Source organism: Myotis yumanensis, unplaced genomic scaffold, assembly GCF_028538775.1.
Source record: "Myotis yumanensis isolate MYYU_CA2020_CCGP unplaced genomic scaffold, mMyoYum1.0.hap1 SCAF_10, whole genome shotgun sequence".
Lineage (NCBI taxonomy): Eukaryota > Metazoa > Chordata > Mammalia > Chiroptera > Vespertilionidae > Myotis > Myotis yumanensis.
This window is the reverse complement of record NW_027223761.1, coordinates 35,138,886-35,163,759: the sequence shown is the minus strand read 5'-3', so window position 1 is coordinate 35,163,759 and position 24,874 is coordinate 35,138,886. Positions and strand designations below refer to the sequence as shown.

The 24,874-nt window shown below is 49.2% G+C and overlaps 1 protein-coding gene across 1 annotated transcript in view; it reads right to left on the bottom strand.

The window, feature by feature from the left end:
• Window positions 1-8,289, bottom strand: part of DKK3 (dickkopf WNT signaling pathway inhibitor 3) — a 44,598-nt gene extending 36,309 nt beyond the window's left edge. The window contains exons 1-4 of the mRNA XM_070425285.1: window positions 8,183-8,289; window positions 7,396-7,637; window positions 2,323-2,460; window positions 1,305-1,388 (exon numbers count right to left, since the gene is read on the bottom strand). Of these exons, the coding sequence (XP_070281386.1) occupies window positions 1,305-1,388; window positions 2,323-2,460; window positions 7,396-7,605 (432 nt within the window). The 5' untranslated portion in view covers window positions 7,606-7,637; window positions 8,183-8,289. The remainder of the gene's footprint in view (window positions 1-1,304; window positions 1,389-2,322; window positions 2,461-7,395; window positions 7,638-8,182) is intronic.
• Window positions 8,290-24,874: the final 16,585 nt, after the last annotated feature.

Genomic DNA, 24,874 nt, shown 5'->3' with positions numbered 1-24,874 from the left:
TTTTTTTTGTTTGGCTTCCCTCTCTCTCTTCCCACCTTTGAGAACTGCACTCTCTTCCCTCCTGACCTTAGTGCATCCTGTCTTCTTGTTTCTAAGACTTCTGTACTCTCCGAGTCGGGAGAGCTGGTGAAAATCACTGCTTCACTTGAAGCTGGGGGAACCGAGGTGACCCAGCTTGTAAGTGACAAAGTCATGCTTCTGGGCTTCACCGCCTGAGTTCCTTTCATTTCACCACACAGCTTGCCCCCACCCCAACCCCCAGGTCCCTTGAATGGTGGGTCACTGGCACCAACTGGACCCCCCTCCCCCACCTCCCAGACTGCAGTACATGTCTGAGCTCTGTGCCCAAATCAAAGAAGCACCCATCGACACCAACCATGTCAACGCCACCTCCCTAACTATTATGAACACACCAGTTCTCTCCTGGGGATAAGGCCAAAAGAGGCAGGGGAAATCCTTGATCCCCCCCGGAAGGCCAGGAATGCGTCGCGCACCTCAAAAAGGGAAAGATCTCATAGTCCGGAAGTTTGCATAAGGCACCTGGGTACAGAGAGGCTGGTCCTTACTGTCTCCACAAAGGGGGCACACTTCACTGTGGCCCATGCCTCAAGGCAGTGCCTTGTCCGTGCCTCATCAGGCATCTGCATCTTAAGCCAGCCACTTCTCTGAGAAGATAACCGCAGATGAGTCACTGTTGGCCTGGGAGTCTGGAGACCAGTGACTCCAATTGGGTCTTCCTTTTGTGAAATGATGCCCCTTCCAACTGCAGGACCCTGTAATTCTATTGAAAATGCCTTTGGACTAAACAACAGGCACCTCAGTAGCAGGCATATCAGGAGTGGCCAGAGCATGAAGCCTGGAGTAGGAGGACACCCTTTTCCCCTTAGGCCACTGGGTTCCACCTAAGGTTTTCTTGCTCTCAAACTGCCTGATCAGGGCTGACATTATACAAGGCATGGGCCAGGCCACAAGCGCTCAGATGCCCAGGTCTTATGAACAGAGTCTCTAATCAATGCACCCAGTACTTCCTTATTCCCCTTTCAAGGCTGAGATGGAGCCATCAAATGACAACTGAATTTAATTTCTCTGTTATTTCTGATGCAAAGTGCAGGAATGTAGAGCCTGTACTGTAACCAGAATGCATAGGTCTGGTCAGGAATTAGATGACCTTGGCCAAAAGGAGGCAGGAAAAGTGCCTGAAAGTGCCTGCCTCCTGCCCATGGTCTGGAGCCTGGGTCACCTGTGGTAGGTACACCAAGATGCGTGTGCCTTGGGGTGTGAGCGCAGGGGAGGGGACGACTCACGTGGTTCCTTCTGCCGCCTTCCTCTCCCACAGACGTGATCACTGTCTCTGAGAAGATGGTTTGTACAGTCTGGTTGTTGGTGATCTACAGTAGAACAGGCGCAGTGAGTGTGACACAGAAGGAACTCTAGGCCAATTCCACAACTTTTTTTCTTTCTTCTGTTTTCTGAAGCAGGGGCGTCCAGCCAAGCGGACAGACTGGCCCTCCCCCTTCCCTTCCCCTCAGATGAGCAGCCTGTCCTCTGAGCAGTGACCATCGGTGTCACAGAGTCTGCCTCACACGGCTGCTATGTGGAGGGATGAGGTGGTCTGTGTAAAGCACTCAACACAGAGCCTGTCGCCCAGCAAATATTCAATGTTCGCCATGTTTATCGTTCTTGGGGCTCATCACTTGAAACTCAAGGCAGACTTTCTTTTCAACGGCTACAGGTCTGGGTGTCTAATGGAATGTCTTTCATGAGAAGCAAGCAGGTTTTAGCTACAGCTGCCCCGCTCCTGATTAGGCAGCACTCAGATAAACTGAATTAGAGTCTCTGGGGAGGCGCCTTATGCATCACTAGTTCGTAAAGCTCCCAGGTGATTACATGTGCAGCCACGTGTGAGAATGAGATCAAAGCTCCGGAGAGCTCTAAAAACTACCCAATATCAGTGATATAAAACCTCCGAGGATCAGGCTGGGGTTGGGAAGTGTGACAGGCTCCCAGGTAATCCTGATGCACTACCTGAGGATTTAAAACTAGTAGTATATACCTTGCCCTACAGAGGATTATAGTAAATTAGGGAAAAAGATGACATACGTGTGAATCTATTAAGTAGAAGTCCAAGAAAGTCCATGTTTGAGTACCAAAACATGAATAAAAGACAAGGAGTGATAAGAAAATTAAGTACTAAATACTTAATGATAAGTAAAAATTATTTGTATTTTTGGCTTATGTGTCAAATATGTAAAGAAAACCTTAGGGCTTGGATGGGACTGGGCGCTATAGAAAGGAGAAGGCGCTGGCCAGGAACGCCCGTACCTTGTGAATTTCCCGGTGCACATGGATGGTGGTATTGCCAACCTTGGTTTCCATGTTGGTCTCATTGTGATAGCTGGGAGGTAAGTTTGCCAGGTTCACTTCTGACGACGTTTTAGCAGCAGCTTCTTCTGCCTCCATCTATTAAACCAAAGGATTAAATGAGCACATTTTTTCCCCTCTTGATACAAGTCAGAGTCGATTAGGGAAAAAGAACCATGGAGATGTAGAGTACAGCATAGGAAACAGTCAATAACATGTACATGCTGATATTCCTATTTCATTAATGTGATCAAGGAGGGTCAGGACATTTAAAAATTGAAAGGAATTCTGATAGTCAATAATCCTATATAATAAAAGGATAATATGCAAATTGACCCTAACAGGGGAACAACTGGTTGCTATGATATGCACTGACCACTAGGGGGCAGATGCTCAATGCAGGAGCTACCCCTGGTGGTCAGTGTGCTTCCACTGGGGGAGTGCTACTCAGCCAGAAGCCGGCTCTGCAGCAGTGCTAAGGATGCTTAGGCCCATGGGGAGCGGGCCTAAGCCGGCAGGTGGACATCCCCCGAGGGCTCCAAGGCTGCCAGATCCCCCGGGGACCAGGCCTAAGCCATCAGTCAGATATCCCCCAAGGGGTCCCGGACTTCGAGAGGGCTCAGGCTAGGCTGAGGGACACCCCTGAGTGCATGAATTTTCGTGCACCGGGTCTCTAGTATTGTAATAACTATGTATGGTGCCAGGTGGGCACTGGAAATATCAAGGGGTCCCTCTGTAAAGTAAATGATTGTCTAACCACTATGCTGTACACCTGAAACTAATACAAAATAGAATTGACTGTAAACTGTAATTGAAAGAAACTTTTTTAAAGAAAAATGAACCACTTCTCTTTTCCTCTTTGCAATTACAAATAATGGTAATAATGATAGGTGCCTTTAGCTGAGTACCCACTAGGAGAAGACCCTTCAGTCCGCAGGCCGTCGCTCTATCCACTGAGCAAAACCGGCTAGGGCAGCTTTCTCTTTCTCTGTAAAATGAGGGATGATCCTATCTTGCTGAGCAGATGTAAAAATTAGGATCACAAAATCCAAGTGCCTGGTCCAGTATTTGCCATCAAGCAAAGGGGTAATAAATAGCTACTTTCACAATACTGCCCTTTAGGAAAGCAGTTTTAGAAGCTTTCCAGGGAATGTTTGGGTAGAAGTGGAGAGAGCAGGTATCTCGCATGTGTTTGAAGAGTTTGCTAACAAATGGAGGAAAATGGAATGAAGATAGGAAACAGGCCCTGGCTGGTGTTGTTAAGTGGTTAGAGTGTCGGCCCGTGCACTGAAGGGTCTTGAGCAGAGGTCCTCAAACTTTTTAAACAGGGGGCCAGTTAACTGTCCCTCAGACTGTTGGAGGTCCAGACTATAGTTTAAAAAAAAACTATGAACAAATTCCTATGCACACTGCACCTATCTTATTTTGAAGTAAAAAAACAAAACAGGAACAAATACAATATTTGTATTTGCATGTGGCCCTCGGCCGTAGTTTGAGGACCCCTGGTCTTGAGTTTGATCCTCAGTCAAGGGTAAGCACCTGGGTTGCAGGTTGATACACAGTCTCGGTCAGGGTCTGTGCAGGAGGCAACCAATGGATGTGTCTCACATCGATGTTTCTCTCTCTCCCCCTTCCTCCCTTACACTCTCTCTAAAATATCAATGGGAAAAATATCCTTGGGTGAGGATTAACAACAACAAAGGATAGGAGACAGAATGGGCAAAAAAAAAGGATTTCATTTTCTTGTAAGAGAGAGAGGCTGGCATGTTTAGTGATAGAAAAGATAGAGCTTGCAATGTGTACAAGACTTCAGATGCTACAGAGGCGATTCCCCACAAGGAGACGGAATGTTTTCATATTTTAAAAATTCTCATGGGAATCCGAATCCTCCAGCTTGGTTTTCAAATAATTGACAAGTTACCAAGTCTAGAGTTTGCTTTGGGCTGAGCAGATAGTCTTTTCATAAAACTGCTCTCTCAACCAGTGGTTATTTCAACAGAATGAGCTAACCGTTCTTTAATGGCACCACAAACTAAAAGTACAGTTTACAATGGAAATTTCAACCACAACTATTACTGCCACTAGCAAGGAAAACTTAGGCCTGAAGCAATAGGACTTGTTTCATAGAGGAGGAATGTGAATGTTGTTTAAAATGGCATTTATGGTTGGTTGAATCTGTGTCTGTTAAAAGGGTACAGAAGGAAAAACTGGAGAGAGAAATCCAGGTTTGGTATTGGGTCCTTCCTAGGAACATTCTAAAATATGCCCGTTACAGACAAGGCAATGAGAGTGTGCAGGTAGGGAGTAGAGTAGTTTTATCCTCAAAATACATGTATCAGTAATATATAGAATAATAAGACAGAAAAATAGGAATGGCCTGGATTAAAGCATTGGAAGATTTGATTCCCCCAATAATGATATGATGAGTAGAGTTAGCTTCATCTTCCCCCCTTGGAGAAATCAACAGCTTGAGTCAGCTGGAGTATTTTAAATGGCAGGAAGTTCTCAGCAGATTCATGATGCAACTACGTAAACAGTTAATACATCTGGCCCAGTCCTTTGGTTCTTACCCTGGACAACAAGTAAACAGCAACTGTCCAGTGTTTATGAGATTTAAGGGGCCCTCGGGCAAGCTCTTTAAAAATAAATTAACATCAATAGCCACAATCTATTGAGAATCTATTATATATTGGCCATGGTGGTTCTTTATTTTTATTCATACTAGTACTATTAATATGATTATAACAAAAGCCATTATTTATTGGTAATGAACAATCTCCCTTAATCCTTACAACAGCCTCATCAGGACTGACACATTATACCAATTATACCTTTTAAAAACATATATTTTTATTGATTTCAGAGAGGAAGGGAGAGTGGGAGAGAGAGATAGAAATATCAATGATGAGAGAGAATCATTGATTGGCTGCCTCCTGCACACCCCCTACTGGGGATTGAGCCCACAACCTGGGCATATGCCCTGACTGGGAATCTAACCAGACCTCCTGGTTCATAGTTCAATACTCAATCACTGAGCCACACTGGCCAGGCCAATTATACTTAAACCCATTTTATATGGTCAGATAACTTCCTTTACTGCATCCTCTCATTTAAGTCTCTCCTTTATCCTAAGGGGGACATTTCCTCCATTCAGAGCCTGGATGCTGTCACCAGGAAGTGGCAGAGCTGGAGTCGAATGAAGGAAGGTTGGTCCCCACAGCCTGTTCTCCTGACACTAGGTGTTCAACCTCTCTCTCAACCTGTCCCCACTGCTAGTGAGGACACTCTTTAGGGAACAACCACTGAGTGGGTAGCAGTGGCAGCCAATGTCTCCCCTGGTGGCAAACTTCAGTTAGCCCATCTGCACAAGTCAGACAGAGCCACGGCCAGAGGGAGGAAGGTTGGCGTGCAGGCAGAGCCAACGTGGACAATTCCCTCAGAGTGGATCCTGCCATTAAGGTCCCGCTGAGCCCCGAACTGGTCTGATCAATGAAGAGCCTGCAGAGGCCCTGCTGCTCCCCCCTCTCCCTCACCAGGAGCTACCATCGGAGGACCACGCTGCACGGACAGGTTCACATTGAATAAAGACATTGGTGACCTAGTCAGCTTCACTGAGGATCCATGTGCAGGAGGGAAAGTTCTAGAATCCAGAGAAGGAAACCAGAAGAATCACGAGCTCGATTTAATTTGAAGGTGCAGCATTAGGAGACAGTGGGGCCTTAGGTGACTCCCCTCCCGCTTTAGTTGTTCAATGTCATGATTCTTGTGCTTTCATAGGAAACAGATGGTCCATGGGCTTAGGAACCTGGGCCATGCAGTGAATGTTCAGGTACTGATGCCCGTGCAACTGCCCCCCAATCCAGTGTCCCCCTCCCTGAAAACTCCAGGTTGACTGTTATGGAAGGAAGGGGATATATCCCCTAACTACACAGGGTGGGTGGAGAAAGCAACCTCTCCTGATGGATCAGAGCCAGCTCCGGAGGCTTTGCCCAAATGGATGTGAAGACACCTGACCCATCAGCCTGGACATCTGGTCTGTTGCTAACTCCTTCTCTCCAAAGACAGGCTGCAGCCAGAGCTGGGCCCGACAACAGTGACTGTGCCCGCCCACCCCAGGAACCAGGGATCGCTTCCCACACCTGTGCCAGGAGAGTTGGGCCAGCTGCACCTCCTGGCCTGGCAGCCCTGGCAGTATGGTGTCCCCACCACAGAGGATGCCAATCATAGTGTTTGGACCTGGGAGGTGATGGAAGAAAGAACCCAGGCAGTTTTGCCTAGGTACCTGATAGCTGATACAACTGCTACATATTATATACCAGGTGCCCACACAGATCCTGGCATTTAATGACCACAGGAAACTGAGGCACAGAATATTAAGGGATTTGTCCAATGTCACCCTGCTAGTGAGAGGCAGAAGAGGACCTGGAGCCCAGGACTGACTCCAAAACACGCTTGGGGTGGAGGGGGGTTACTTTTCCCATTCCCTCTCCTCCTCCTACCACCACCCTCTGGTAAGTCTCACTGCTGGGCTCAGGATTCCAACGTCCCTTCTCTGACCCCATGGCACTGGGGGAAGCCCAGACAGACGACTAGGAAAGCTCAGGCTCTTGGTCCCCACATGGCATCCTCGCTGTGTCTCGGTAAGATGACAGGCTCAAAGCCCAATGGACAGCTGGAACCTGAGATGCCAGGAGCTTCCTGGGCCTCTCAGCAAAACCGCGAGGTTGGAATACCAGGGGCCTGGCAAGCCCCCGTGACAACAGGGGGAGGGGCAGCCTGCCAACAGGTGGGTGGGTCCAGCCGGAGGCTCCCCGGCACAGGCTCAGATCCCGGTCTTCTGGTCAAAAGGCAGACGAGGTGGGAGTTGGGATCACCCAGAGCTGCCTCCAGATTACTCCGAATCTGCCGCTGGCCCTTCCCGGCGCCTGGGCGGAACCGAGGACCCTGGCTAGCGCTCCGAGCCTGCTTCCTCCCGCCGTCCAGTCTCCCCAGCCCCGGGTCCTGCGCTTCCCAGAGCCCTCCGGGCGCACCCACCTCCTCCACCGCGCTGCGCAGTTTGTGTTGCGTGTCCTCCATCAGTTCCTCCACCTCGCGGAACATCTCGTTGAGGGTGGCCTCCTCCTGCGGGTAGCTTAGAGCCGGGCCAGGCTCGACCGGAGCCGAAGTCGGAGTCGGAGCCGGCACGGGGGCTGTGGGGATCGCTGCCAGCAGCAGGCACAGCAGGGTGCCCCAGGGCCGCCCCATCGCCACTCTGCGCCCAGCGCCGCTGCCTCCGCCTGTGTCCAGGAACCGCTGTCAGAGTGCGCCCACCCCCTCGCCAGCCTCACCGCCCCGCCCCACCGCCCCGCACCGAGTCCCGGCCCGCCCCCGGCGCCCCTCTTCCCCGCCTCCCCCCCTCCCCTGGAACGAAACGAGTCCCCCCGGGATGCAGCTCCCTCGGAACCAGACGCAACCCCCGAATCCAGCCCAGCGCCCCAGTGCGCGGATCCCCGCCGTATTCCTACCTCCGTTCTCACGCACAGGCTGCGCTCTGTCCCCGCCCTTAGAGATGGCCCCCTCCCCAAGCACCAGAACCCGGGTCCCCTAGGCTAGCGGCCCCCAGCTCACCCCACCTCCTGGGTTCAGCGGGCTCGAGCCCTGCTCTCCTTGACCAGGTCAGAGCGCAGCTCTAGTGCGGCCACCGCAACCCTACCCCAGTCCCACTTAGGTGGTCGGCGCGCAACTCCCCTCTGGGTCGAACCCGAGTCCAGAGCCTGGCCCCTCTCCCACCCAGGCGAGCCAAGAGAAGCCATCCCCATCCTCGCCGCTGCCCCGCACCCACCCGACTGGACAGAGCTGTGCTCCGGACGGGACCTGCCAGGCCTCGCCGGAGGCCGCCGCTGGGCTGCGGGAGCTGGAGCGGCGCGGTGGGCGGGCCGGGTGCTGGAGCGCCGTGGGGATGCCGCAGCGCTGGTACCGAGGGAGCCCCAAGCGCCCCGCCCGCCAGGCCCCGCCCCCGGGGAGGGGCCGCGCCCAGCCCTTCGCCATTGGCCAGCTCGGCGCCGGCGAACCCTCGCCCCAGGCCGGCCTCCCCTGCCTCCGCGGTCCACGCTGTTGGAGGCATCGCCTTCCCTGAATCCCAGGGGCCCCGCGGCATCCCAGTCCATTGTCATCTCTGGCCTGGATTCTGGCCACAGCGTAACGCAGGGGCACGGACAAGAGGTGTTCCTGCGTCCCACCTGGCCCCCTCCCAGCCATCCTCCACTCAGCATGCAGCCCTGCAGGGTGAAATCCCAGCCCCTCAGTGTGGTGTTCAGGGCCCATCAAAGGCTGACCTTTATCAGGCTGCCATGGTTGATTCCGTACTCCAGCCAAGACAACCCACTTGTAGCTCCCGGAATAGGTCAGGAGAGTGCCAGCAGGCCTGTTGAGGAGGGCAGAGTGGTTAATGCCAGTCAGCCGCAGCCAGGCTGCCCCGTGAATCCCAGCTCTGCTCTTTGAGACCTCCTCTATCTGGCCAAGTTACCAGGTCTGTCTGCGCTCCAGTGCGCGCCAATGTCAGATGGAGGTTATAGTTGTAAGTGTATCTCATGGTTAACAAGCATGCTGCGTGTGGGAGTCGTGCGGCCCCTGTGGGTTGTGCGTTGGCTGTCATAATGGGAACAGAACTGACTTATTCACAGCAGTCTCCCCAGGACCTAGAACAGGTGGCAATCGCTATTTTTTTTTTAATTATATGAGTGCCTAGAACAGAGATTACTCACACATTTTTTGAAAATATATTTTTATTGATTTCAGAGAGGAAGGGAGAGATAGAAAAATCAATGATGAGAGGGAATCTTTGATTGGCTGCCTCCTGTATGCTCCACTCCCTACTGGGGACCGAGCCCACAACCCGGGCATGTGCCCTTGACTGGAATCGAACCCGGGACCCTTGAGTCCACAGGCCAACGCTCTATACACTGAGCCAAACAGACTAGGGCTTCACACATTTTTTTTTTAATAAACAAGTGTTTTATGTGTCAAACCTCCTCCTATTTCTTCCTATTACTCTTTCTGTCTGGACATTGCCCCAGCACCAAGTGCTTCCCCACTGCAGCCCTGCCTTGTCATGATCTACCTGGTCACTGGCCCATTTCCCCTGCTCCCTCTACCCCCCACCCCCAGGAGCCAGGAGCTTGCTCCCTTTTCCATTACCAGAGCCATTATACACACTTGGTCCCTGAGAAACGGATGGGCTTTATAACAACAGGTATTGATATATCAATACAGCAACACCATTACTGAGCACTCATGATGTGCCAGGAACAGGCATAACTCATGTAATTCTTAACCTTTGAGGTTGGTAGTACTATTTCTATTCCCATTTTGCAAATAAGGGCACTTTCCTAAGGCCGCATAGCTGGTAAGTGATTGAACTGGGCTTTGAACCTAGGAATCTGGCTCCAGGGCCTTTACCCTTCACTGTCAAATTCCTCTGCTATAAACCTGGCTGGGAGGTGTTGTGTGTAAAGATGCTGACTGAAGCAGGAAAATGGATAGCCTGGGATTTCTACAGACAACACAATACAGCAGTTAAAGTAATGAACAATATTTCTAGGCAACAACATAGATAAATCTCAAGGAAACATAATGCGGAGTGGAAAAAGGCAATTTGCAAAGTGATATGTACAGAATGCTATTTGTGCATATTTTGAAAACACAGAACAACAGTACATATTGTTTATGGATGGTACAAATATAGTAAAAAAAAAAAAAAAATCCAGAAATGTGCAGGCTGCCTCTGAGGTGGAAAGCAGGGGAAAAGATGGGGACCATCTTCAGTTGCATTTATAACTTTATTTCTCTTTAAGAGAGTGTGTGGACAAGTTCTGTAGCAAACATGTCCAAATAGTCACATCTGTTTAATCATCACAGTTGAGTAGTTACATGTGGGTTTATGGGTGTGTCTGTTGTATTGTTTCCGGTGTATTTAAAATAGTCTGTGAAAACACTGAAACAAAACAAAGTGCAAAAGGCAAGCTCCCCACCCCCCACTCACAAAACAAAACAAAAAACCTCTTATGGCCAAGCAGACTTTCCTTAGGTCTGTTCTTGACAGAAGGGCTCACCTCCCAAAGGCCCAGCAGTGGCCTCCATCGCGGTGAGGTGAGAGGCAGGAGTGGGAGGGCCCACACAAGGCTCAGGTGGAGGGCATTCCCCTTCATGAAAGGCCCTCTGTCTGCTTGAATGGTTGGGAGCTTTCCTCCTGGGTGGATGGAAGCTGGAGCCAGTTAATGGCTCTGGGCAGCAGATAAGGCTTATCTGTTCCCTTCCCAGGGGAGGGAACAGTACACAAACAAGGCAACCTCAGAAATCCAGAACTTCTGGGCACTCAGTCGGGATAGGTGACTAGTATGCACTGATTTTTTTTTTTTTTTAACATTTTAACCATTCAGAATAATTAATTAGACCAGGGGAGGTTTGCTTACACATTTCTCTCTTTTTTCTTTCCCTTCCATCTTAAATAGACTCAACTAAACATAACTTGGGAAAATGTGAAGAGTAGGCTGAAAGATAACACACCTGCACAGCTATTTGATATCTGTGTTCCCTGCCAGAGTGCAAGCCATGTGAGATTGCACGGGATGCGGGATGCTTGTCCCTGCGACCATCTGCAGTCCAGCCGGGGCTTGCAGAGAGTTAGCGTTCGATGAGGAGATGCTGAATGAATGAGGAGACTGCCAGAGGCGGGGATCCTGGCCCACAAGGAATCTATAGTCTATGAAAAAACAGAGAAGTAAGCAGGCAATGCCAGGACAGTAAGATGGAGGAAAAGACAGAGAGAAACTGGCGATAAAGGAAAACAACAACAACAACAAATGGGTGAGGAAGTACAAATGGCCAGTTATAAAAATAGTCACCGGGATGTAAGTACAGCACAGGAAATATAGTCAATATATCAGTAACAACTATGTGTGGTATCAGGTGGGGACTAGACCCCCCACCCCCCGCCCAGCCCCGGGCGATCACCTGATAAGGTATGTAAATGTCTAGCCACTATGTTGTACACCTGAAACTAATATAATATCGTATGTCAATTGTAGTTGAAAATAAATTAAAAATAAATACATAAATAAAATAAAGTAACAAAAGCTAACTCTTTCCAGAGCATCCATGGGAGTTGTCCATCCCTGGGGCCATGAGCCTGGGGGGAGTGGGGCATTGTGTGGTGCCCACATGGATGACCTACCGCTCAGTCTGTTTACATGGACTAGATTGGAGATTGGCTTCTTTCTTGACTCGTCAGATTCTTTCTTGGATTTTGAGACTGGAGCCACCATTCAGTTGCTTGAGGACAGAAGTCAATATGGAGAAAGTCAGAGAGAGAGAGGGAATGAGGGGGATGGGACATTCAGAGAAGTGAGATTCCGGGAGCCTGAGAGGGGGAGGGATGGGGCAGTGACGGGGTGGGAGGTGGGGGATTGGGGGGGCGGGCGGAGAGCAGCTGCCTCGCTCACTCCATGGGGTCATTCTGGTTCTTGGTTGTAGTCTTTTGTGAAGCTGAGACCCAGCTGCACCGTCTGCCCTTAGACTCTGGGAGATGCTTTTGGACTCTTCCCTTTCTGCCGGAGCTGGGTTTAGTAACTTTCTCTTACTGGCAACCAAACTGTCTGGGGTGGGGCCGCCTGTATTTTAACAAGGCGATCCTTTTCAAGGAAGGTTTGCCTTAGAGAAGATGACTGCCGCGCTCTGAGTCCCATGGATTAGAAACAGAGGGCCACAGATCCCGTGGGCAGGGAAATGCCAGCCAAGGCCCTCCTCCCCGCTGCCAGAGGGCCCCTGACCCCCCAGTGCCAGCCCCCGATTTCACTGAGCCTTCCCAGGTCCTGCCTGGAACGGGTGATTGTTCTGATGAAACTGGTGCCAAGATTTTTCTGAATGGAAACTCCATCTGGCTTTGGAAAGAGTGTTCACGTGGATTCAGGGTTTCCATGAGTAACAGCCACTGAATATCCAAAACACACACGGACTTTGCCAAGTTTCCGTGGGTGGGTGAACAAAAGCGACCCAGAGGACCGTATTCCTGACCATCACCCTGGGAACACGGCTCAGGAGGGATGAGCCCTGATCCTGGCTGTCTTGCTTTTTTTAAAAAAAAAAAACCAGCAGGTGGATTCATGCTCTGCACTGCATATGCCTGCATGTGTGTCGGCAGTGGAGGAGGATGACTAAGGAGCAAGAGAATTTTGGTGGATCCAGTGCCAAAAGAGGGAAAGCACAAAATTGACATTTTAGGCAACTGTGGAGGAAGAATGTCCAGAAATGTGTTTCTACCCAGTCCTCTCCGTGGCTGGGGGGACAGCATGCCGGGGCCGTCACAGAGTCTCCCGTGAAGCTCTGTCAACACTGCTGACGCCTGGGTGTCCTTTGAAGATGCTGACTCAGTCAGTGTGAGGTGGGGCCCAGCAGGCTACACTTTGGAGTGGTCCTTGCTGAGGATTCTGTTCTCATCAGGTCTCAACTACAGGCTCTCCTCCCACCCCAACAGGCTCCCCGCCCATCTGCGGACCCGTGTGGTCAGGCCGCAGAGCTTCTTTCCCAGGATGTGGTTGGAAGCAGCTGGAGGAGTGGAAAGAAGGCTGAATGGAGCCCCACAGTCCTGGGTTTAGGTTCTGGCTCTGATCCTGACGGCCAGGGCCTGAATAGGCCAGGGTTCTCTAGCTTACGGGCATGTTAGTGCCCGAGCCGCAGGGCCCCGAGCCCACACCTGCTATCGCCAGGAAGATAATCTGGGAAGTCCTGCAGGGATGTGTTTGTGAATCTGAGGTTTCCAGTCACCTTCACCACCATGATCGCCAAGGCAGTGGTGTCATCCTGGTGAGAATGAACGAAGATGCAATAAGTAGTGTTTCCAACTGCCTGACAGGGTGTTTCCAGTGAAGCAGGGTGCTGTTGGCTTCTGCTATGTTAAGATCCAATGTTCAGCAATAGGAAGGAATGAGTTACTTACACAAATGACAAAGCAGATGCATCTCTAGTGCATTATTTTAAGTGAAAAAAGCCAGACTCAAAAGACTATATGCTGATTCCATATACTAGTGTGTATATATATGATGTTCTAGAAAAGGCAAAACACTAGGGACTGCAAACAGACCATTGGTTGCCAGAGGCTGGGATGGGGGAGGGGTTGACTGTAAAGGGGCACAGGAACATTTGGGGGATTCTATGCCTTGGCTGTGGTGATAGACAGAGGGTGTTGATATACATTCATTAAAACTCACAGAACTATGTACTGAATTTAATGTATGTAAGGAAATTACAACCAGATTCAAAGACAATGGGGTAAAAAAAAAAGAGGTTATGCAGCTTGCCCAAGGTCAGAGCCAGGGATTCCAGCAGGTGTCTTGAACTCCTGGATCCAGACTTTGAATTGTTCTGCAATCTGGCCGCTCACAACCTCAGGCAGCTCCACAGGGGGAAGGAAGTGGGTCTCTGTCCGTGGCCAGGGACTTCAGCCAAAGAAGGCAGCAGTGGGGACACTGTGGTGTGGGGGAAAAACTGTTTTCTAGTCCTGTTTTTGTTATCTTCCAGATTTCTTGGATAAGCTCATTTATCTCTCTAAACCAGGGGTCCTCAAACTATGGCCCACGGGCCACATGCAAATACCAATATTGTATTTGTTCCCGTTTTGTTTTTTTACTTCAAAATAAGATATGTGCAGTGTGCATAGGAATTTGTTCATAGTTTTTTTTAAAACTATAGTCCGGCCCTCCAACAGTCTGAGGGACAGTGAACTGGCCCCCTGTTTAAAAAGTTTGAGGACCCTTGCTCTATACCATCGTTTTCCCATTTTTTAAATAATTTCTTTTTTATTGAAAGAGAGCACTAACAGCCAACCTTACGAAAGAAGTCCTCCTTGGGAGGAACCGCAGTGTCATTGTCAAGGGCAGGGGCCCTGGAGCAGCCCCCGCCCTGAGCGACTCTCCGACCAGGTGACTGGGACAAGTCTCTCCACTTCTTTGAGCCCCACTTTGTTCATCTCTAAAGGAGGACAGGAACGGCATCTACCCATGGCAAGTCTGACAAAAAAAAAAAAAAAAAAAGGTTCATTAAGGCCCTCAGCAAAGAGCCTGGCCTGCAGTGAGCATCAATGAGTGCTAGCTATTAAGATACTATCATCCTCCACACCATTACCAGGCCTGGGCAACAAGGTTCTTGAAAAGGGAGCAGGAAACAGAGCTCCCTTTGTGTGTGCTCAGCGGGCGCTCCAGGGAAGGAAGGCAGAGTGAGGGAGAGCCCACAGTAATTTCGCTTAGACCACGAAGGGTTATGGGGCGTCGTGGGGCAGGCAGCGCTTTTCTGGTTGCGCAGGCAGACCTTTTATCTGTCTTGGCGCACAGTGTCGCCAGGACGGCCAGGTCAGAAGAAGTTCACATCATAAACACGCTCCCATCCAAGCCCAGGTCCCCTTGGGGAGGCTCTCACATCTTAGGCTCCTTTTCTTTTCCCGCTCAGGGTCTGCACGTTCCTTTCTGCCATGTGAAGTCCATCCAGCCCTCTGGTCAAATGTTTGCAAGATTCAAAGGAGGGGCGTGTCCAAAGTCCTCTTACAAGACTTCCTACTTAGGAACAATTTGGATAGACACTGCTAACATTGTGTCTTATTTATATTCCTCTGGCTCTTCCTTCTCGACCCGAAGCAGACACGTGGAGTGGGTCTATTTGCTTAGTATTCTCTGCAAGACAATCACCCCTTGCTAGCTTGCTATGCTGCTTTGAAAATTCACCCCGCTGGCCCTGGGCTGCCCACTGTCAGGCAGCACAACCAGCTCCCATCACCTTTCCAGCCCGTGGCTCTCACACATGAGCCAGCATTGGAGTCACCTGGGGACAGGGGGCGTTGGGTGTTAAACACAGGCTCCTAGACTTTGCATCTCTAATGATTTCCTAGGGGAAAACATACACACAATTTCCTAGGTGATGCCAACGCTATCTGTTCAAAACCAAATAAAATTGAAGTGTTTTCCAAATTTTACATTCTACTTTCTGCCAGCAGCTATCACCAAACATTCTCGATTGGGTTTAAATGATAGAATCAAGAGAGGAGAGACTGGCCCAGCCAGCATGGCTCAGGGGTTGAGCGTCGACCTATGAACCAGGAGATCAAAGTTCAATTCCCGGTCAGGGCACACACTCGGGTTGCAAGCTAGTGGGTGGTGTGCAGGAGGCAGCCAATCAATGATTCTCTCTCATCATTGATATTTCTATCTCGCTCTCCTCCCTTTCTGTCTGAAATCAATAAAAACATTTTTTTTTTAAAGAGAGGAGAGACTGGTGAAATATTTGTGCAAGAAAATGGAGAATTGAAGAGGGGCCCAGAAGCCAGGTGGACAAAGAAAGGTGTTTATAGAATACAACTGATATTCACACCGCAGAGCTGGGGGAAAAAAAAAAAGCAGGCTGACTGTGACATCCAAGGTGAGGTGAGGTCAGAAAGAGGGAGATGATAAAAAGTGAGCAGATTAGAAACAGGTTTGGATGTGGTACCTGACACAGGTTAGGGCAAGCAGGGCAGACCCATATCTAAACAGGGCAAATGGGTGCTGGAGAGCAGCCTGCTTTAATGAGCTGATGGCTGGATACATCCTAAGTGGGAAGCTGATGGATGGTTCAAGGAAGAGAGGGAGGGAGGGAGGGAGAGAGAGAGAGAGAGAGAGAGAGAGAGAGAGAGAGACAGAGAGAATGAATTTCTAGAGCTAGGATTTAAAACTAAATGTAATCAAAGTCATAAGGACCCCTTGGCTTCAGAGGGGAAAAAGCATAGTTTTTATTTTTATAGGGAAAAAAAGAGAAAGCATTTAGTTTTGCCAATCTTCACTGTACATTAAACTAAAACAGAAACAGTGACCTTTTTTTCCATATGGAACTAATTTTTCTTGTGCATGTGGAACCCACAATCAAGAGGAGATTTTACTCAAAATTCAGGTGAGCCCTGGCCAGTGTGGCTCAGTTGGTTGGAGAGCCTTTCTGTGCCCTGAGATGTCGCTGAGGTTCCATCCCCAGTGGAGGTGGAGGAGTGTAAGGTTTCTCTCATGCGTCGATGTTTCTCCCTCTCTCCTCCCTTTCCCTTCTCTCTCTTAAAAAAAAAATCAGCAAAAACATATCCTCCAGTGAGGATTTTTAAAAATTCAGGTCATGTGTAGTGGCCATAGTTATTAATTTGGGCCAGTATTTCTCAATACTGAATAGCGCATTAAAATTTTCTGGGAAGCTTTTAAACTACCAATCTCTGGTCCTCACATAAGAAATTCTGCTGCAATCAATTCTTGGGCCTAGAGTTGTAGTTACTTTCACTTTTTTTTTTCTTTGTGGAAAAAGTTTCCCAACAATTGTCCCTTTCCACATTTTTACAAACAAGCTTAACCTTGTAATACCTTTAAACAGGTACTTCCAGTCCATGACTTGAATCCTCATAGAAAGGCCAGATATCACTTAACCCTCATTGAGAATAAGAATAAGATTTATGTATTAGAGTGAGAGCCCGGCCGGTGTGGCTCAGTGGCTGAGTCTCAGCCTATGAACCAGGAGGTCATGGTTCGATTCCAGTCAGGGCACAGGCCCAGGTTGTGGGCTTGATCCCCAGTAGGGGCCATGCAGGAGGCAGCCAAGCAATGATTCTCTCTCTCTTTCCCTTTCCCTTTCTCTCTGAAATCGATTTTATATACATATAAATAAATAAAAGAATGAGATAAGTCACAACACTTTGTTGAAGAAAGATCTGCTTTAGGGTTGGATGTTTTCCCCACTGTTTATCCAGTGGTTCTCAACCTTCTGGCCCTTTAAATACAGTTCCTCATGTTGTGACCCAACCATAAAATTATTTTCGTTGCTACTTCATAACTGTAATGTTGCTGTTGTTATGAATCGTAATGTAAATAGCTGATATGCAGGATGGTCTTAGGCGACCCCTGTGAAAGGGTCGTTCAACCGCCAAAGGGGTCGCGACCCACAGGTTGAGAACCGCTGGTTTATACTGAGTAAGAAACCATTATAATTATGATGGTGGAACAGTCTCTTCTCATACATGTTGTTTTTCTCTTTTGGCAGAGGTGCAAAATGAATGTTGACTTATTCTTATCTCTGAACTGATTTAAAAAGTAGGGGTGGGGAGGGCAACTAGATATCAAGCTATTGGGGGTTGGGAGGCTTTGGAGTACATTGCTTTGGTTCAGGGGTAACCTTAGGAACTGGGAGACTGGCTCAGCCTCGCAGGTGAGGGCAGGGGCTTCCACTTAGAAGAGCAGGCCTGGGAGAGGGGGAGAGGGGGAGGTGTTACAGAGACAGGAAACCAGGAGTCTGACATCCACTATTTTCCTGGGCACCAGGCTCAAACCTCAGTCCCTGGCTGGCACGGCCCCTCAGCTCCAGCCCACTCCCACCGTGTCTAGTCCAGGCCTGTGCTCATTATCTGCACATGAACTTTTCAAAAGGCCTCCCAGCCTCCACTCACACCATCCTTGGGTCCATTCTTTAATCCAACACCCTTTAATGCAAGTGTGACTTTACATTTTCTAGTAGTAAAATTTAAGTAAAAAGAAACAGCCCCGGCCAGTGTTGCCAGATGGATAGAGTGCCGGCCTTTGAATTGAAGGGTCTCAGATTTGATTCTTGTCAAGGGCACAAACCTAAGTTGCAGATTCCCTGTCCCTTTGGGGTGCATGTGGAAGGCAACCAATTGATGCAGCTCTCTCACATCGATGTTTCTCTCTCTCCTCTCCCCCCTTCACTCCCTCTCTTCCACTTTCTCTAATATCAATGAAAAAAATATCTTCCAGTGAAGATTAACAAAAGTAAAAAAAATAATAATAATAAATATTAAATTAAAAAGGTACCAAAAAATTTAATAATATAGTTTATTTAACCTAATACAGACAAAATACTATTGTTGCAATATGTAACCAATACAGGGGGAAGCAAAGGTAGGTTTGCAGTTGTTTGTATGGAAAATAATACAATAACCAATAAATAATAACACAAGAATAAACTGTTTCTTGTACTCACAACTGTAAGCCTACTTTTGCCCACCCCTGTATAGAACTCACCAATGAGATATTTTACGTACTTTGTTTTCATACTGAGTCTTGACATTCTGAGGTATTTTCAGCACGTCTCAGTTTGAACTAGCCACCTTCCTAGTGCTCAGCAGCCACAGGAGGCTGGTGGCTGCCCCGTTGGACAACAGTCATAATCAGCCACAGAAATGATCGTTCAGCAATTCATAAGCAATCTTTTCATTTAGGCCTTAAAGCTTACTTCTATGGGACATAAAAATATTGTGTGCCCTTTGACACACTAATTCCAGTTTCTAATATCTTAGCCTTCAGAAAAAAAGTGTATGAATCAGCACGTTCACTATCACTTTGTTCCGACTGATGGAACAGTCTGGGTTCGGAGGTCAAAATGTCTGGGTTCGAATCCTGGCTTTGCCACATGATAGCTACATGAACAACTTATTAAACCCTTACCCCCCTTTTCCCCATCGACAGTAGAACCTACACCAGTGGGCTGTTTACCAAGATGAAGTGGAATTATCCACATGAAGTGCTTCTCCTAGTTCCTGGCCCATAGTAGGTGCTCAGTAAATCTTAGCTATCATTATCCTTCCCTACAAAGAAAAAAAATCTGACAATAGAAACCTCTAGCAACAGGGAAATGATTTACTGAATTATGGTACCTTCATATGGTTTAAGTACCTGATTGCAGGAACCATGTTTAACTCTGTATTATACAACAGGCAGCATGGTGCCTGGTACAGGGTAAGCACCCAGGAAGTATTTGAAGGATGAATGCAAAGTCTTTAGAATCAATGAAACTGCTCATAATGTGTTAATATGGAAAGACTGTAGGAAAATATGTACAATAGGATTCCATTTTTGTAGGGGGAAAAGGATGCCTGGTGAGTGTGAAGAGGTTGTGCGGGATTACGTAACCATGAGTAAAAGGTCATATTGTACTTAGGTGCTTGTCTTGTCCCATCCATCTGGCGAGCTCCGCGACCCGGCTTACTCATCCTGCCTCCCCACTCACCCAACACTTGTTCTTGAACAGGTTAGCGTGAGTCGCTGCTGGACTGAATTGATAATGATTGCTTCTCCTGTCCCCACCTACACTATGAGTCAGTACTTGTTCAAGATCACACAGCTCCTTTTAAATGTTCTCATTTTAAATCGAAGTCCTGAAATATTGTATCATTCAATATGCTCTCTGACTTCTCTGTTCTATCCCCTCAGGGCCTAAGGCACAGTGACCCTTGGTAGGCGGGTAGAAAATATTAGCTACATGAATGATCTGAACATTAAAAATGTGGCAGGAGCCCAGCCCTGCATGAAGCTGCCTTTTTCTGGAAGGAACTGTTCAGACAGGAAGAAAGATCAGCACAGCCCTGTGTGCGGCGAGCTCCCCTCCTCTCGAGACATCTCCCAAAGCTTTCTGTCTGGTGGATTATGGAAATGGCATTAACATGTGCAGAATCTTAATTTCTCATCTCAGGAGCCAAATATATCTATTGACGTGTCTATGTCTCATCTATTTAATCATTCAATGGATATTTAGAGGCTTACAACATACTGGCTAATATGCCTGGCCTTGAAAATTAAAAAAAAATGAGGAAGGCAGGGTTCTATTCTTTTTATTTTTTAATGTATTTATTTTTAATCCTTACTGGAGGATGTTTTTTTCCATTGACTTTTAGAGAGTGAGAGCGAGGGTGAGAGTGAGAGCTACATCGACATGAGAGAGACACTTTGTTTGCCTCCTGCATGCACCCTGACCGGGACCAGGGATCAAACCTGCAACCCAGGTATAAGCCCTTGATCAGGAATCGAACCCGAGACCCTTCGGTGTGTGAGCCAACACTGTAACCTTGGAGCCACACCAGTCAGGGCAGCAGGGTTCCATTTTTAAGGAGCAGAGTCTCTTGTTCTCACTTTTATATTTTAGTCAGCTTGAGAACCGATACCTAACAACCTCCTCCTTTAAAAAAACTTTCCCCCCACCAAGTGTAGAATAAATCCAACTCCAGACCATTGTGTAGAATTGTCACAAGAGTCCTGGGTGCTAATCATTTCCTCTATTTTTTTTGACGCTCATCCACTGTGCTCAAAAGCAAGTCAGGTCAGTTCTCTGTGCCTTGGTTTCTCCACCCATCCCTGGGTCATTTCCTTGTCCTTCCTGTCCCTTGGGGGTCATTATGAGGGACATGGAGGCGGAAAGGGCTTGAAGCAAACAGCTGGGTGGGGTGTCATGCATTCCCTTCATTCTGCCCTGGGTGGTCACCGTCATCTGAAGACAGTCTGGATATAAGTCAGAGAAAACTGAATGGCATTTATTTTTCAGTGAAAACACCTGCCTTTGGGTCTTAGCTTGAAAACAAAAGCATGTGAAAGTGCCTGTGTGATTTTGAATAGGTCATTCCTCCTTTCTGAGCCTCAGTTTCCCCTACTACGAAGTACTGGTAAGACAGTGGGACCAGACTGATGGTTTGCAACGTTTGCTCCAGAAACTATTCTCTGGAAGATGCTTCTACCCTCACATCTGCCACGGAAGCATCCATAATTTTCTTTTTTTTTAAAAATATATTTTATTGATTTTTTACAGAGAGGAAGGGAGAGGGATAGAGAGTTAGAAACATCGATGAGAGAGAAACATCGATCAGCTGCCTCCTGCACATCTCCTACTGGGGATGTGCCCGCAACCCAGGTACATGCCCTTGACCGGAATCGAACCTGGGACCTTTCAGTCGCCAGGCCGACGCTCTATCCACTGAGCCAAACCGGTTTTGGCCATAATTTTCTTAAAAGTCCCTTTATTCTACATACTTGGCTTCAATGTCAGATTTTCTTTTGAATAAAAATTCCTGGAGCTAAAACAAAACAAAAAAAAAAGAAAAATAAAACCCCATGCTAAATAATTGGTAACATCTCTCTGGCTCTGACAGCCACGCTCACACACACACACACACGTGGACCCGAGTGCTATCTGCTTGATGCGTGTGCATGCCTCTTGTATGCGTTAGGTGTGCGGGAGGGCCTCTGGGTACAGAATTCCTTTGTAGAGGAGGACGGAGCGTGAGTTTGTAGCCTGCCTGACTTATTTTAAATGTGCACTCGGAGATGACCCGTTTTCATAGCAGAATTCCTGAGCCTGAATAGCCTTTGGCAGCTGAAAGTTGAAAGAATTTCAACAGCTGGTCCAGGGAAAACTTCCAAATGCTGGAAAGTTAGAGATGCAGGTGTGAGAGGTCGCTGGAGGGTGGAAACAGCACCACCTTGTGGTTCCCATGGTCACTTTCCTGAGCCAGGCCTGGGTGGCCCCAGAGCTAAGGGTAGGTCCCTCAAGGGTTGCACTCCTGGAACTGCAGATTCTGACTTTGCTGGAAAGGGGCTCTCTGAGACTACAGCTTGGGTTCGAGGCCAGGTCCCTGCCTGGCAGCAGGCCCAGCTGCCTTCCCTGAAAGCTGCCACACGGCTGAAGCCCGTGAAGGCTACCGGGGCCGGAGTGCGGTTGTTGGGAAGTTCGCTGTCGCTGGTGGGACAGTGTTTGGATCCGGAAGAAGAGCTCAGAGTCTGATAGGACATGGGACAAATTGCACAATGGACATGGCTGAGGCCAAGTGGGAACACTGTCGACCAGGAGGCAGAGAGAGAGGATGGGGAGGCATCATCCTGTCCAGAAGCTCAAAGCATGCGAGAACTCCCCCGCTCACCTTGACCTCACCCTGACCCCAATCAGGGCCTTGAATGAAGCCTCCTGCTCTGCACCTCACTCACTGTGCTCCCATCCTCCGCACAGGGGTGCTGGGAGGGTAAAACGGACCTAAGAGAACTAGCCCAGTGCCTGGCGCAGGGGAAGTCCTCAGAGGTTCCCTGTCTGTCCCGGCCGGCCCTCTCCCACTCCGTGGACTAGACATCGGGGTGACAGTGCACTGGCCCAGCCAGCGTCGGACCCCGCCAGGTGCAGCGCTGTCCGATGCAAATAGAACACCAGCCACAGCTGCGAACCACTCAGTTAATTTCACATTTTCTAGTAGCCACACTAAAGCAAAAAGAAACAGGTGAAATAACTTTTAATGTTTTTTAGTTAACCCAATCTATCCAATAGCTTGTCATTTCAACATGTAAATGAAATAAAAGTCAGTAAAAAGATATTTTACAGCCTTTTTTTCTGTGCCATGTCCTTGATGTTGTGTATTTCATTCTTGCAGCACGCCGCCCCCCGAGGAGGTCTGGAGATGCTCCTGTCACAAAGTTACCAATGTTCCCCATGGCTCAGTGCACGGCACTCCCTAAGGTGGGTCTCATTGTCCTTTTCTACGAAACCTGGGGCTGGACTGCTGACTGCCGGTGTTTCTTCCTGGAGGGCAGTTTTATGGCCACAAAATGAGTGCCAACCCTACCCTGCCCTGCCCTGCCCTGCCCTGGCTCCCTCCCTCCCCGTTGATAGGAGGCTCCGCTGAGAGCTCGCTGATACCCAGGAGGTGCTTTTGACTTGTTTGTTGACTGGCGACGGGATCAGCTCAGCTTCCTGAGCCTTGCCAGGAGCCGTCCTGACTTGTGCACCAGAAGGTTCCAGCACTAATGATGCTGCTGATTTTGCAGCTCCCAGAAAAGTTTCCCGACTCACTGGGGGGGTCTCTTCCCTCTTTCCGGGGCTTGGGAAGCCCCTGGGAAGAAGCCTGAGGTAAGCCCCTCTGACTTTGGAGCTAGACAGAGCTCCAGGCTCCCCCTCGACACCAGCACCCGGCAGAGGCCTCCCTCTGTGCTGCGGAGAAGCTGTGTGAGGCTGAAGCCTGAACAAGAGACCCAGACCCCATAGGCCCCTGCTTCAGCCGGCATCTAACCCTCCATGTGGGCCTCACACCCTCGGTTCTCCCACTGAGAGAACTGGAGACTCCTCTTAAGAAGGCCCATTCATCCTTCGCATGTAACTGGAGGCTGGCCTGACAGCCCTGGCCCACACACCTCCTGGGCAGGGGGCATTTCCTAGAGCAAAACATCTCCGTACCTCACTCCTTTCCTATACTTTTGGACCCAGACCAGTTAAGAGGGAGTCGATGGAGACCACCAGTCAACCCCTGCAGTGTACCAATGGGGAAACTGAGGCCCAGAGAGGAATGTCGCCAGGACACGAAGCTAGTCAGTGGCGGAGTCTCTCACCTCCATTTTGGGGCTCTTCCCTCACCTCCCCCCCCCTCCTCAGAACCAAACCATGCCATCCAGAGGCCCTGTGTCCATCCACTGCATCTGCTGGCCACGCAGATCTGTCATGGGTAGCCATGGGCAAAACCCTCAAACTCAGAAGCCCCTGAGGGTCTGACCCTGGGGGTTTGCTCGGTGGGGTGGGGATGACAAAAAAATAAGGCCCTGGGTGAGTTGGACTTTGCTGCCCCCTCCTCACCCCAGTGGCTTCAGCTCCAGCCCCTTCCCCACATGCATCCTTCACTTTCTGGGGCCCTGAGCCACTTCACTTCCCCAGTGGGCCACCCTCTTTCTCATCTCCAGGACGTGGTCTCCCAGCTGCTCCCTCCTCTGAAAACTCCTCTCTTTCCCCTGTCAATGTGTGGCCAGCTCTTCTCACCCTCAGAGACCAGCCCGGGCATCGCCCTGCTTCCTACAGTCACCCCACGACAGCCACCACCGAGATTGGGAAACCGGACGCAAAATGGGTCTGGGCCACCTGTCACTACTTGAGCCAAATTAAATTAAGCAGAGACAAGGTTGAGTCATATATGAGCATTTATTCCAATAATGCTGGCAGAATGGAGAGAGCAGCAGGTCATCTGGTAAATTTTGCTCTAACACCTTCTGCTAGCTGGCTGATTATATAGAAATAAGGAAGAAGGGCTGTGTGCAAGGGGGAAGGGGGGCAGGATAAGTAAGGGCTGCAGGGTCCGTGGTCTGTGTGTCTCTTTCCAGGATCTTGAAGTCCAATAACAAGGTAGTTAATTTCCTATGATGTTAAAACCCGGCTCAGCCCGTTTCTGGGACTGCAGAATGGTCAGCGTTCCCGAGGCAAACTCCCAGAGGGGGTCAGGGTCCAGGCACAGCAACCAAATCAAAGCGTGTCCTGTCCTTGGTCTGTTCTCAAGTTGTATTTTGTTTTCTGAGTAATGGACCCATCTGGGCTCTGAGGCATTTTGTCTTTTTACAGCCCTGTTTTGTTTCTGTGACACATCCTCCAGTTTCCCAGGGCCTGTAATAAAACCTCTTTGCTGTAGTTACAAAGTTTAATAATCATTACATAACTGTGGTCCTGTTCCTATGACATGCCCTCCCCCTATCAGTTTCTGCCTGGACACCCAGGGCCCGGCAGTTTCATGATGGAGGTGTGAGTGAGATCCTGGATTCTGCAGGGATGGAGCTGACCCAACGGCTGTGCCCCAGTTGTGCCTCGGCAACCAGCCAGGCATTCCCCTTCTGCCCCACCTGGCGGGGCGTGGGAGGTCTGAGAGCGCCCATGGCCAGCACTGTCCAGGCCTCCCTTCCTCCAGGCA